Here is a 12443-nt window from a genome sequence, read left to right on the forward strand (position 1 = left end):
GCAGGCATTATTCATACAGGTGGTATGGATGCCACCCCACACTTATTGAACAGGGAAATTAAACAGGGTAGACAACGTAAAGAAAATTACAGCTTCAAACTTTCCTACTGAAAAAACCTGCACAGCAAGTACTATTTATAACATGTGAGAGGGCTTTCCTGGCGGGGCTTGTGGTGATGTGGCATTTTTCCAGTGACAGATGCAGGTGTTGAAATTGAGCTGATTAGTAATTAAGCTTGAGCTTAATGTTGAAATGGCTTTGTCTTCCAACCAGTCACCAGAAAGATGTCAGGGGTGAGGGAGGCTGATTTGTCTCCTACCATGGGGGTGTGGATGGTTGCATCTTTACCAAAGGCTAGGCCTTGGATGGGCAGGCAACTTCAAAAAGTAGTTAAACCATTTATTTTAAGTTTTATAAAAGTGGTGTCTCATCAATGGTCAGAGAGAAGAAAAAAACCACATGAACCACGTATTTCTAAAAGGAAGGAAGCTTTTTGATCCAGAGGAGCTCTAGGAGAGTTTTATGACCAGTCAGACAAAATCCGATTAAGCTCCTGGAAGAGCCTCCAGTGATGCTCCTGCTGCAGGATGCTGGGGGAGAGGCGGTTCCCGGTGGTTCCACCAGCTGGTGCCCTGCCAGGGCTGCACAGTGCTGCCCAGGCTCCCTCACCAACGCCAGGGAAAACACCCCCATCTCCCTGACCGTGGTGGAGGCAAGATTGACGTGAATACAGCAGAAACTGCGGGCTTTTTTCGCTGCCTGGATCTGTGGTGGCTGGGCAGCAGGTCCTGGGCAGGGACCCTGGACCAACACCTATCAGGTGATTTGCAGCCTCTCCCATTTGATTTTTCTTTCCCTCTTCTAAGTCCCCGCCCCCGCCCGCCGCCTCCAATTGTCCTTACCTCAACCCAAGTAAATAACTTAGCTGATCAGATCAGCACTTCCCAGAAGGGAAAGGCTCTGCTCCCCAGGGAGGGCAATGGCTGCCAGGAGTTACCCTCACCGTTATCGACGCGAACAACAAAGGAGGACACTGAAATTGCCGAGAAAAAAGGGGTTGCTCTTTACAGGAGCTAATTGAAATTGGGAATACAAGATGCTGTGGGATTTATTTCTCAGGATATGAAAGAAATGGCTGTAGCCCTAACAAGATCAGCAAAAGCTGAGAAATGTGTGCAGTGTTATTGGAGACAACATTCTAATCATTGGAGCATCAGTTGGAGGACTGAATGCATACAGCTGCAGGTTACAGAGAAACACTATTCACAGAGGAGAGCAGAAAGCACGATCTGGAGACTAGAGGCATAATAAAAGTCCTCTGGGCATCTCCAAGATAAAACATCTTTAAAAACTGGTGTTGTGCGTTCATGGTCCCGCATCTGTGAACTGGCCATTGCCTTGTTGGCTGTGTTGGCTGCAGACACATGAAGACGTGATGGGGGGTACAGCCAAAATACCAGCTGAGTGGACACTTTGACATGGAGGTCTGCAGCCCATAGACATGATATCCAGCTGCCGTATGGGGCTGGATGGGCTTCTTTGTACATTTAGGGTGTGAAGGGTAACGACGTATCTGAAATTACATCAGAGGGGGTGGTTGAGACAGATGGAGATTAATTGTTTTCAGACTTCTCAGTCTGTCTTGTGCATTGTTCATTTGGATCTCATGCAATTCACACTTGGGGTCTGTGCCCATTTTGGAGCAGAGCAGGAGCAGGACTGAGGCGGGCACCTAGATGCCGAGCCTGATGCCAGCTCTGGGCTTAGGGTCCTGATGCATTGACATCCCACTCCACCCACAGGAGAGAAAGCAAGTGCTGCAAAGCTTTGAAAATCTGCCATTTTCCTACCAGGGGATTCCAGGTAGGTGCCCCAGATGCGAAAGAAATGTAAAAGAGGGTCTACTGAGAAGACAGCTGTGCGTGCTGTGACCACGGAGGGCAGCACAGCAGAACCCAGAGGGGCGGCATCTCCTGACTGCCAGCGCCTTGCTGTGCTTGCTGCCTTGCACCAGAACCAAGAGAGTTAATGGAACTGTGTGATGTGGAAGAAATAAAGTAGACCTGCACATTAGAAATATTAGATAATAAAGCACCAGGGCCAGATGGGTGTGCAGCTGATTTTATGGGACATTCTGAGACAAATTACTTCCAATTGCAAATGAAGTTTGTTAATGCACTTAAGAAACAAAATTTCCTCTAAATTAATTTAGCCCACCAGGAAGAAAGCCAAAGAAGTGTAGAGTCTACAAATCTATTTAATTATCTTGCGTTGACTACGATAATTTTAAAAGTCATTGCTATTAGGTTAGGGCCCAACGTTTTATGATTTTCCCAGGACAAGTTTGCTAGAAGCCACTGCTCTCTTAATCACAGCATAAAGTGAACATATGAGGTTTGCCATAGCATGACAATTTGGTTGTCCAGGAGTATCTCAGCAGGGGACTCAATTCACCTCCTGAAAAAGGAAGCCACCCACTCAGCCAGTCACTCTCCCAACCCATATACTGGAAGAGTGGCAATTGCCCGTTCCCGCTGCCACTCTGGAAGCGGAGCACTCTCTTGCCTTGCATGCACACAGCCCTGTCAGCGCCGGTGAGGGGCTCTGAAAGTGCTGACACAGCTGTTCACAGCAGCGTACGCCGGCTCAGTCTGTAGGGAATTATGCCCTTTGTGCGGAGCTAGAAGTACAACGTGTGTGCAGAAATCTGGGTAGAGCGGCATGCACTGTTCTCAGTGCCTTGCAATACTAATCATGACTTATTGCCAAGAAGTATTTCTGGGTTTTAGGTTGTGCCAGTCAAACATGGATTTTCTGTCTGTGTGAGATACAATATATCTGCATATATATCCGTGTGGGTGATAGCCTGCAGAATCATTTGTATCAAAAGTGATGTTTTCAAATGACGTTACCCAGTTACCAGAATTCGGGTCATTGTTCAGCACTTTTGTTGTGGATGTATTTCATCTACATCTTTGTGTTAACATGTATTTACATGGTATCAGCTGCCGTGGTGTGTGTGTATATATATATATATCTATATATATCTATCTATACACACACACATTCATAAGGATACATACACACATTTAAATGTGTATGCATATATATGTATGTATCATAGAATGTGTTGGGTTGGAAGGGACCTTTAAAGGCCATCTAGTCCAACCCTCCTGCAGTATGCAGGGACTTCTTTAACTAGATCAGGTTGCTCAGAGCCTCATCAAGCCTGGCCTTGAATGTCTCCAGGGATGGGGCCTCCACCACCACTCTGGGCAACCTGTTCCAGTGTCTCACCACCCTCATTGTAAAGAACTTCTTCTGAATGTCTAAACTTGACCTACCTGCTCTAGTTTAAAACCATTGCAAACAGCTCGTCCTATCGCTACGTGCCCTTGCAAACAGCCCCTGCCCAGCTTTCCTGTAGGCCCCCGTCAGGTACTGGAAGCCTGCTAACTGGCACTAACACAGGGAGATTTTTTGCAGGAGGGAAGTACAGCTGCCTCTGGAGTCTGAGCATCCCTCCCCTCAGATGGCCACAAGGTCACTGCCATATGCATCTGCCACAGATGTGGTGCAGCTGCTTGTGGTGCAAGATGTACCTGGTAGCTCTGGTGGTCCTTAAGGCTTTCCAAATTCCAACAGGAGCCCCCCCGGGAGCAGCCAGGGCAGATGATTTCTGCTCCAACGGGAGGAGATGAGCTCCGCTGTGGAACTGTTGCTCTCTACTGTGCCAGGCAGCAACCTCATCTGCAGGTGAGGAGTATTATTTTGATGAGGCTTTATTTATACCCTGATGACCAGATGCAAAGGAATCTGGGCTTGAAGTCTTCTGAAGCTTTTGCATTCTGATTTTTTTTTTCTTTTATGGCTCCATTAAACGTTTTAATAGCATTTTCAGTTTTATACATATCTTGACTATGTGAATTTGAAATGAGAGCAACCTTCTCATGGTCAATGGTGTCTCCATGACCTGTGTAAGGACCCTATGCCTTGCTCTAAGGCTGTGTATATGCCATGCGTTTCGCAAAACAGCATTTTTAAATTTTCTAAATTTTAAAGCATTTTAAAGAAGCTTTCTAAATTCTAACAGGTATTTCTAGACTTTAACAGGTAGTATTTCTCATATGCCCCCTGTTGTAAAGACAGACTCTTAGCTTCTTTAGAGTACTTCTTATAGGCCTTGGAGGTGAATAAAAACTACCAATACAATTTTTGAAATGGCTACAGTGTGACTTTTTATTACCTAGCAGTTTGTGACTTAGGACACCTCAACACCTTGGATCTTTAGGAAATTATATGTTCCCTGCAGAAGCTGGGAGTCCTTTTCCCGGTCATTTCTAGGTTTGTAAGCCAGAATCTGGGACTGACTCAGGATAAAACACTGTCTGTAAGATATTGTGTATAAAGGAGGAGGATGAGAAGTATTTCTATTGTTTAATTGATCCATTGTCAGCTGTCTAGAGGAGTCCAGAAGCCTTTATGGCCATAGCCTCCAAGAACAAATATGGCTATATATATGGCTATATGTATATGTGTGTATATATATATATATATAAAATATGGCTATATATGGATATAACAGCTTCCGCACAATTTTTTTTTTTATTTTTTCCCTTTTTCTTCCTGGCATTGCTGTGCTGTGCTGTGCTTTCCTCAGTAGGTGGCAAACTTCACAAGCTGTAGCTGGCTGGGTATTTTTTTGCAGGCCTTTATACCACAAATAAAATACCGTGCACTGGGAAAGCTGTGCTTGGACCTCATCCAAATAATATTTGCTTTCTTTCACTTGCAAAAAAGGAGCCATTATTGCTCCTAATTCAATCATTTTCTTTTCTGGGTTGATCTGTGAAAAGGCTATAGCTGGTGCAATGGAGTATTTACTTTGCGTGTAGTGCTCTTTGAGCTTGTTGAGTAAACAACAAGGAAAATGCCCCTTTTTTGCTATTGAAAAAAGAAACACCTCACATCAACGCCATCCATGAAAAACAGGCCTGGTTTGTTGATACCATAGAACAATCATTAGGTAAAATAAAAAAAAGCACTGCCGTTTCTTTCTGTACAATAAATATCCTCTGGTGCTACCATTTGTTTAGTATAATTTAAAGTGTGGGCAGAGCAGTTGGAATTCTTCATACCTAAGAAACAAGGGTGACCCTCAAGAAACAAGAGGTCCCTCCAGCATGTAACTAGAATGAGTCCCGTGTTTCAGCAACTCTATAATCTGATTTCAAGTAGTGATAGTAAGTAGCTGGGTGGTACAGAGAGCAGGACCTGCCTTGGGATCCCAGCAGGTTTTTGTTTTCACTCATGGACCAGTGGGAGTCCTTTCTACTAAGCATCGGCAGGCTCTGCAGAGGGAATGGTGTCTCGGGAGGCATTTGCAAGGAAACAAAATGGATGTCTGATGTACAAGGACATTAAGAAAAGAGTTTAAAGCATAAGGGGCTGTGGCGTGTTGGCCTGACTCTTATTAGAATCTCTAGAAATATTTGTTATCACATTTACAGTATAAGATATTGTGCACTTAATTTGCATATTATTTTGTATAGAGACTTGTTCGGTAATGTTTCGCACAAGACAGCGTGAAGAAAACTGGATAAATAAACATAAGGAGCAACAGAGAGATTTTGATATAAGATTTGAAAAGAACTGGAGAGCTTCAGTAGTTGGGAGGACAGTTCAGTTGAAACTGTTTTTGCAGCTGTTAGGCTTACTTTTAACGATATTGAATTTAGTCAAAGAACAAAGCCCCTCTATTCCACAGCAAGTAAGTCCTCTGTGGGAATGTTTCTGGGTCTTGCTTGCTCATTAGCAAGAATGAAGTGTGTCGGGCGAGAAAACTGAAACCAGTTGGATTGGTAAGGTACTGTTGTCTGAACTGGAATTTGCTCTTCTGAGTGGTCATGATGACAAGCTGTGCCTCCCCTTGTATTCCTTCATCCTCCCATCTGCATCCTCAGCCAATCTGTTAACATAAGCACCTGGTGTGATCATTTTCACAATACAAACCCTGGTTTCCTATCTCCTTTTTCTGCTATCCCACTACTCTTGCCCTGCATGTTCCCATAAAACCTATTGAGCCTATCTGAACTTGTGTTCCTCTTAATCCTGTTATCTCCCAAGGTTTAAGATGAGATTTCCTCTCCATACTCTCTCCCTGTTGTTTCCTCCTCTTTTTTTCCATGTGGTCTCTGCATGCACCCACCTCCTCATTTTTTCATCTACGCCCCCAGTTTGTGATGTGGCAGCCATCTTTCCTGGGGGTAAACTGGCTCCTAACAAAGCAAAGCAAAGCAGTAGGAGCTCATAGCATTCCTGAGTAGGCATAGGCATCTTTATCTTAGCCTCACTGGGGCTAAAATGGGAGACTAAGTCTCATTTCAGTAAGAAAAAAACATTACCATATGTGGGAAGACAAGTCCAGTGTAGCACTGGGAGGAAAATGTGCGTCTCCTAATCAATGAGAGGAGCTCAAAACACAGCATGTAGAGGAAGGTTTTGAAATGGTGGTCGGTCCTCAAGGTCTGCCTCTGACTGTCCTTATAAGAAGAAAGAAAAAGAGTGAACTGTATAACTCATCAATTTGGGGAAAAGTAGAGAGCAAAGATGGTGCCTGGATATCATGGTTTGTCACGTCTGCAAGCATCTGGGACACAAGCCAGGAGAGAGACTGTGTCCTTTCAGAGTGATTCCTTGCAGAAGAAAGAAGAAGGGGAGCCACCTCACTGCTACCTGGCTAATGCAGTCAGGTTGTCAAGCAAGTTGAAGCAAATACTTAAAGGCACGAGGAAAATGGGTATCAAAGCCAGAGAGTTGCAAAAATGTTGGGGATGACATTCAGGAAAGGGTGTAAGCAGTTTGGGTTGCATGTGCCAAGCTGAGTGCAGAGAAAGAAGCCGGTAAGGAGCCACATCCATTGTGGAGCTCATGCTGAGGAGAACTGTGTCTCTTGGAAAGCCAAGTAGTGGCGTGTCTTGGGAAATGAGGTATGACTTATAGGGTGTAAGGAGACGGTGTGGATCGTGGGAGGAAGAGAGACTGAACATGGCTTAAAATATTTTCCTGAGGGTTTAGCTGAAATATACTTACCTGGCCATTGACGTCCAACCAAAAGCTTAAAAGTCTAAAAAAGGGGAGAGAATTGTCTTCGAAGACTATTTTTCTTAAATGTGTTGAGGTTTCTTCTTGCCTTTGTTATAGAGAGGATGGATTTTTCTCCATCTGCTAACCCAGAACAGGCAAACGGCTGTTCTGGGTCCAGCTCAGAGGTCTTTGCATGGTTACACAGCCTGTGATATCTCTAGCAGCACACATACCCTGTGCTTTTAAGAAGCAGCTGACTAATGAGTGCCTCTTCAAGAAAAGGGCTTTTAAATATTCCTAAAGGGGCAACGTGGTGTCAAAAACTAAAATAACTAATAACTAAATAACTTTCCCCTTGATTCATTTTAACTAAACACCAAAAAGTTAAAATACAAAGAACCATCGGTGCATATTTAAGGAAAGTGCAAAGTCCCACTGAGGGACTTTTCACAGGGATATATACGATACCAATGAAAAGGAAAAGAAGAAAGACCATGATCTGCTCTGCTGGCCAAGACAACTGGTAGTTCACAAGGGGCTGCCTCAGCTGGGCCTCTCACCCTCTGTTGCACAGGCTTTGGGTTGACTTTTACAGCTAACATCAATAGTGCCATTCCTTCACCTCAACAGCCTGTGCCTGTTGGTGGAAAAAATTGAAGCTATCTGTACTGGTAGGTCAGGACCCAAAAATTGCATGTAGCAGTGGAGTGGAGACTTTCTCTGCCCCTTTGCGGCCATGTGGTCTGCAATACGTAATGTCACACGCAGCTGAAAAATACTCTAATCCACACAGAGGCTGGGTGATCTCTGGATTTTGGCACACGGATGTTCTTTCAGAACACGCGGTCAGGTTAAAAGTACGGGTTGTGTTTGACATGTGTGGCTCAACCTGTGCACGGAAAATGCAAAGCCCACCAAAACCAACTCTGCTTTGTGCCTTTCCTGAAGCTGCATACCAAATTGTCATTTGTGATTTACACTACCTTATAGTGGCCTCCCAGTACTTAGAGGAAAGGTGGGGAGGGACTCTTTATCAGGGAGTGGTGTGATAGGATGAGGGGTAATGGTTTCAAACTGAAAGAGGGTAGATTTAGATTAGATATTGGGAAGAAATTCTTTACTGTGAGGGTGGTGAGGCACTGGAACAGGTTGCCCAGAAAAGTTGTGGATGCTCCCTTCTAGGAACTTGGGCTCCCACCCTTTAACTCATCACATTTTCCCCTGTTGTAGCTCCAGAATTAATCTTGTTTTCTAATAATTTCTTTCTTGCTTCAATGCACTAGAAAGGGAATCTGTAGAAAATTACCTGGATAGTGTATGTATTTAGATGCCTCCTCAGGTTCCTGAAGTTATTCTTGATTGTATCAGGCTTTCCTCCATATTAATCCTATGTACTTTTGCTAACAATGAGTGGGTGTTTTACCCCCTTCTGATCACATCTCTGACTTTTGGCATCCGTGAGACAGAAAGCACATACTCATTCTGCTTTGCTGAGAACTATCCTCTAATCTGCTGAATTGTACTTCAGAAAAACCGCCCACTCTTCCCATCTAATTGCTCTCTTTGACAGCTTACCTTGCAGCTGTTTTCTGCTCTGTTTCATCTCCTGGTATTTATTTCTGACCCTAAAATTGAACTACTGTGTACAAATCATAGCTGTGTCTTGCTCCCCCTGAAGCTTGTAGCTCTGTGGAACAGCCAGTGGCTCAAAGGCAGGAAGAGCAGCCACAAGTTCTGTCCTTTCCAATGCCGTGCCCCTCAGCATGCCTGTGGCTTGTCGGTCAGTGAAGTGAGACATGTAGTTACACCATTGTATCACGGGTTCTACTTGTTCTGTCAGACCAGTTTTACTCCCAGAAATGTAACATCTACCATCTTTTGTCTTGCTAGACTAGTGAGGGCTTCTGACTTCATCCTCTTTTGTCCTTTGCATTCTTTTCTGCTCCACAGCGTATCAAAGTACTGACTGGACCTTAAATGTTGTTCACGGCTCTTTCACCACCATCATGATCACTCTAGCTTTGTCTTTGGCCATGCCGGCATCTGCAAACGTTGCCTTCTTATCCCCTCCCACCCTAAACACATTGTGGTACTTTTTATCTCTCATCTTCAACAGTTTTCCTTTTCACTGCATCGAATTTAACCATGTCCCTTAATTTTAGGGTCTCCAGCAGTGCTTTCTCTCAATGCCATCAGCTCCTGAGCAGAGTCTACAGGCTTGACTGGGTATGTCTTTTGTAACTTTTTTCACACAATTTTGTCTGCATGCTTTTGCCCATTGCAATGCCCATTTTATGCACAGAACACCTTCCTGCTTTAATTTTTAGTTATGCCTTCATTTTCCAAAAGCTCATTGATGAATACTGTCACATGTCATCACTTTTCTTAGCTAACAAACAAATTGAAATGTGATAAAAAACATCAAGGGAACCCCTATTGTCTTTCTCTGCTTTGACTACTGAATTGCTATTTGCTTTTTCAGCTTTTGCTTGTCTCTCTTCTAATCCCTGCCCCCTGACCATTCTGTTTCAGCTTTTGCGGACTGTAAAATATCTGATAACAAAAATGCCTGTAAGAGGATCCTAGTCTCAGGAGTAGAAAAAAAAGCTCAAATATTCTCTTTGTAGAGACCATAAAAAACTGCCTGATGCCTTTTTTGGAGCATTTTGTCTGGAATGTCTGAGCAACGCTCCCCAGCTCCAGACATTTTAAAATCTTTTGCTATATTCTTTGGTTCATTATTGTGATTTTAACTGTGTATAATTCCTTGGGCTTCAGTCCCACAGGGTACTGATTATTCTGACTTCTCTTCAAAATATATTTTCTTGATGCTTGAGTATAGCTTTTTCTTTTCACTACTAATGAGGTACATCACTACATTCCTCTCGAAATCCTTCTCCTTTAGTATGTACGTGAAGTTAATGCCTTTTTATTAATATAGACAGATTATGTTCCTTCATTTTTGTAATATGTGAGTTTATATGCCATATCTTATTTCCTGATTTTTAATGGTTCTTAAATTCTTGATGTTAGTGCAATAGAAAAAAGACCTCTGTACTTGCATGAATCAAACCCTTGCAGTCTATCAGTGGAATTAACCATCTAGACTAAACGCTTTAATATACCCAGAGTGCGTTTAAGGGCTTAGCCCTGGAAAAACCTTTCACTTTATCCTCACTTCAGGGATGGTTGTGGGCATGGAGCTGATTTTGTGTTGGTGCCCCACTCAGTGTGTCTGTTTCATGGGCTTTTAATCCCCAGTATCACATTCCTGTGATGTTGACATTTGCTTCGGTATGGTTATCCTAGATGTGCACCCACGCTCTCAGACCTGCACATTTCCTTTTCATCTAGGAAATCTCTCTAACACCTCCTCATCTCCAAATCTTTCAAGGAAGTATTTAACGGTCTGCAAAAACGAACCCTGATGCTGCTGTATTGAAATACATTTTTGTTCCTGTCTTTCACAGGACTGATTCTGCTACCACCCCTGAGTGCTAAAAACCTGGAAACTTGGTCTTTGCTGTCCTGAGTTGTGATAAAACAGCTTTTCAAAGCTTGGTGTGGGAGTCCAAGAAGGCTAATTTTGCCTTGATGTTTCCCCAACAAATATTTTATACTAAAAAGGAAGAATACAGGGACAGGAATGTGCCATATGAAAGGATATGTGCAACGAGCTACAATCTTATTTTCTGAAAAGTCACCTCCTAAACAGTCTTGTTTTTATTTACTGTGCCTCACTAACCTGTAGAAACTATTTGCAAGGCACCTGGCCAGTCATTTGTAAGCTGAAAGTGTGGCAAAGAACCGCTTTAGCTTTGTAAGCAAGTGTACTTGCTTACAGAGTAAGAATGAACTGCTGACTCATCTGCTGTCCCTTCTCCCATGTCCTCCGTTTCAATAAATATTTTCCGGTTACATTTGAATGAAAATACACAGCTAGTGACAAAGATAACCACTGAGCTTTACAAGAACCTGTGCTGATAGCAAGGTCCTAGTTTCCATGCCTTGCTCTTTCTTCTGTAGATGGTGGAGGACTGCAGTGAAAAATATTAGTCTTCCCATTTCACAGGTGGAGAAATGGAGGTACGAGAAGGAACGAGGTGAGCTGGTTAGGACTGACCAGCCAGCTTGGCGGGACTCATGCCTGCACCACACAGCGGAGCCCAAGGCAGTCACAGTGAAAAGAAAGCGGGTTCATGAACCCAGAGCAAGCATAGCCAGCTTAGCACAGATAGGCTGCCCCTGGGTTTTTAGCTTCTCCACGCAGTGCATGATTTAAATGCTCTGTAACCTTTCAGATTCATGCCCAAGAAACAACACAGCTTTCCAGCTTCCGTCAGAGCTCAACCACTGTGGCAACCTCTCACAGCTGTGGTGAGGGGAATGGAGTACCTATCGTAAAGTAGAGAACTGGCCTATATATTTAGCTAAAATCCTTAGCAAAGCTTCTCCACTGCCTGCAAGTTGTTTTGTTGCAGCATAATATAAGTGCAAATTCTTTTAAAAATATGAAAAAATCTGGCCTTTATCATGTTAAATATAACAAAAAAGGTTGCAACGTCTTATTCGGTGTGTTCCCTGATATGTTCCACAGCTTTCACGAACCAAAAAACACTTTACAAAGACATGTAATTTAACAGTTAATCCTGGCCATGTTTTTTTAATCAAGCATCTAGCAAAAGACCACACAGGCAGCTGAGTAATGCAATTTAAAGGGCAAGCCCTTAGTGATCAGGGACCCCTGAAAACCAGCAAGATCTCAGCAATGAAAGTTATCCTGTAAAAGCTCTTAATAGCCCTTAGTAGACTTCAGCTCGGGCCTAATTCCCCATCTGCTCACAGATGTAAAATTTGAAATCAGGTGAGTTCATCTTCTGCTGCGCTGTGATCTTTTTTGCACCTGCAACCCCAGAGTCTCAGGATCGAGGACAGGCCTGGGGCGGCAGCAGGATTAGAAACCCACAATCAGGGTGGAGGGGCTCCGTGGTGGTTGCAATGACCTGCTCTGGTGTGGCCCCATCTGTAATCTGAATGTTGACCGTAATGCAAATACTGAGTATTTTCAGGTACGTCTCAGTGATACCCAGGTATTTGAGTCTCCTCTTCCTCTGTCTGAGAGAATTCATCAAGGCTAATATTTTCATAACTCTTCACCTGCGATTGCCTTTTGCCAGCTGTGCTGTTGATTTGAATATATGTCAAAGTAACATTCTTATTTTAGATGTTTTTCAGAAGCTCTGTTATGTTTTGTTTGGCTTATTGTGCCTTTTTTTTTTTTTCTTAAATGGATAATCCGCATCATTCAGTTCATCTATTAGCTGTGCAATCTCTGCAAACTCTGAGTAGCAATCAA

General features: G+C 43.4%; 1 protein-coding gene across 3 annotated transcripts in view; it reads left to right on the top strand.

The window, feature by feature from the left end:
* The window catches only part of TTC39B (tetratricopeptide repeat domain 39B), a 99907-nt gene extending 88233 nt beyond the window's left edge, over window positions 1-11674 (top strand). For all 3 annotated transcript variants that reach the window (XM_063321572.1, XM_063321574.1, XM_063321573.1), the window contains 2 exons: window positions 9250-9313; window positions 10558-11674. In XM_063321572.1, the coding sequence (XP_063177642.1) occupies window positions 9250-9309 (60 nt within the window). In that variant the 3' untranslated portion in view covers window positions 9310-9313; window positions 10558-11674. The remainder of the gene's footprint in view (window positions 1-9249; window positions 9314-10557) is intronic.
* Window positions 11675-12443: the final 769 nt, after the last annotated feature.

The sequence above is a fragment of the Chroicocephalus ridibundus genome, chromosome Z (genome assembly GCF_963924245.1).
Source record: "Chroicocephalus ridibundus chromosome Z, bChrRid1.1, whole genome shotgun sequence".
NCBI lineage: Eukaryota > Metazoa > Chordata > Aves > Charadriiformes > Laridae > Chroicocephalus > Chroicocephalus ridibundus.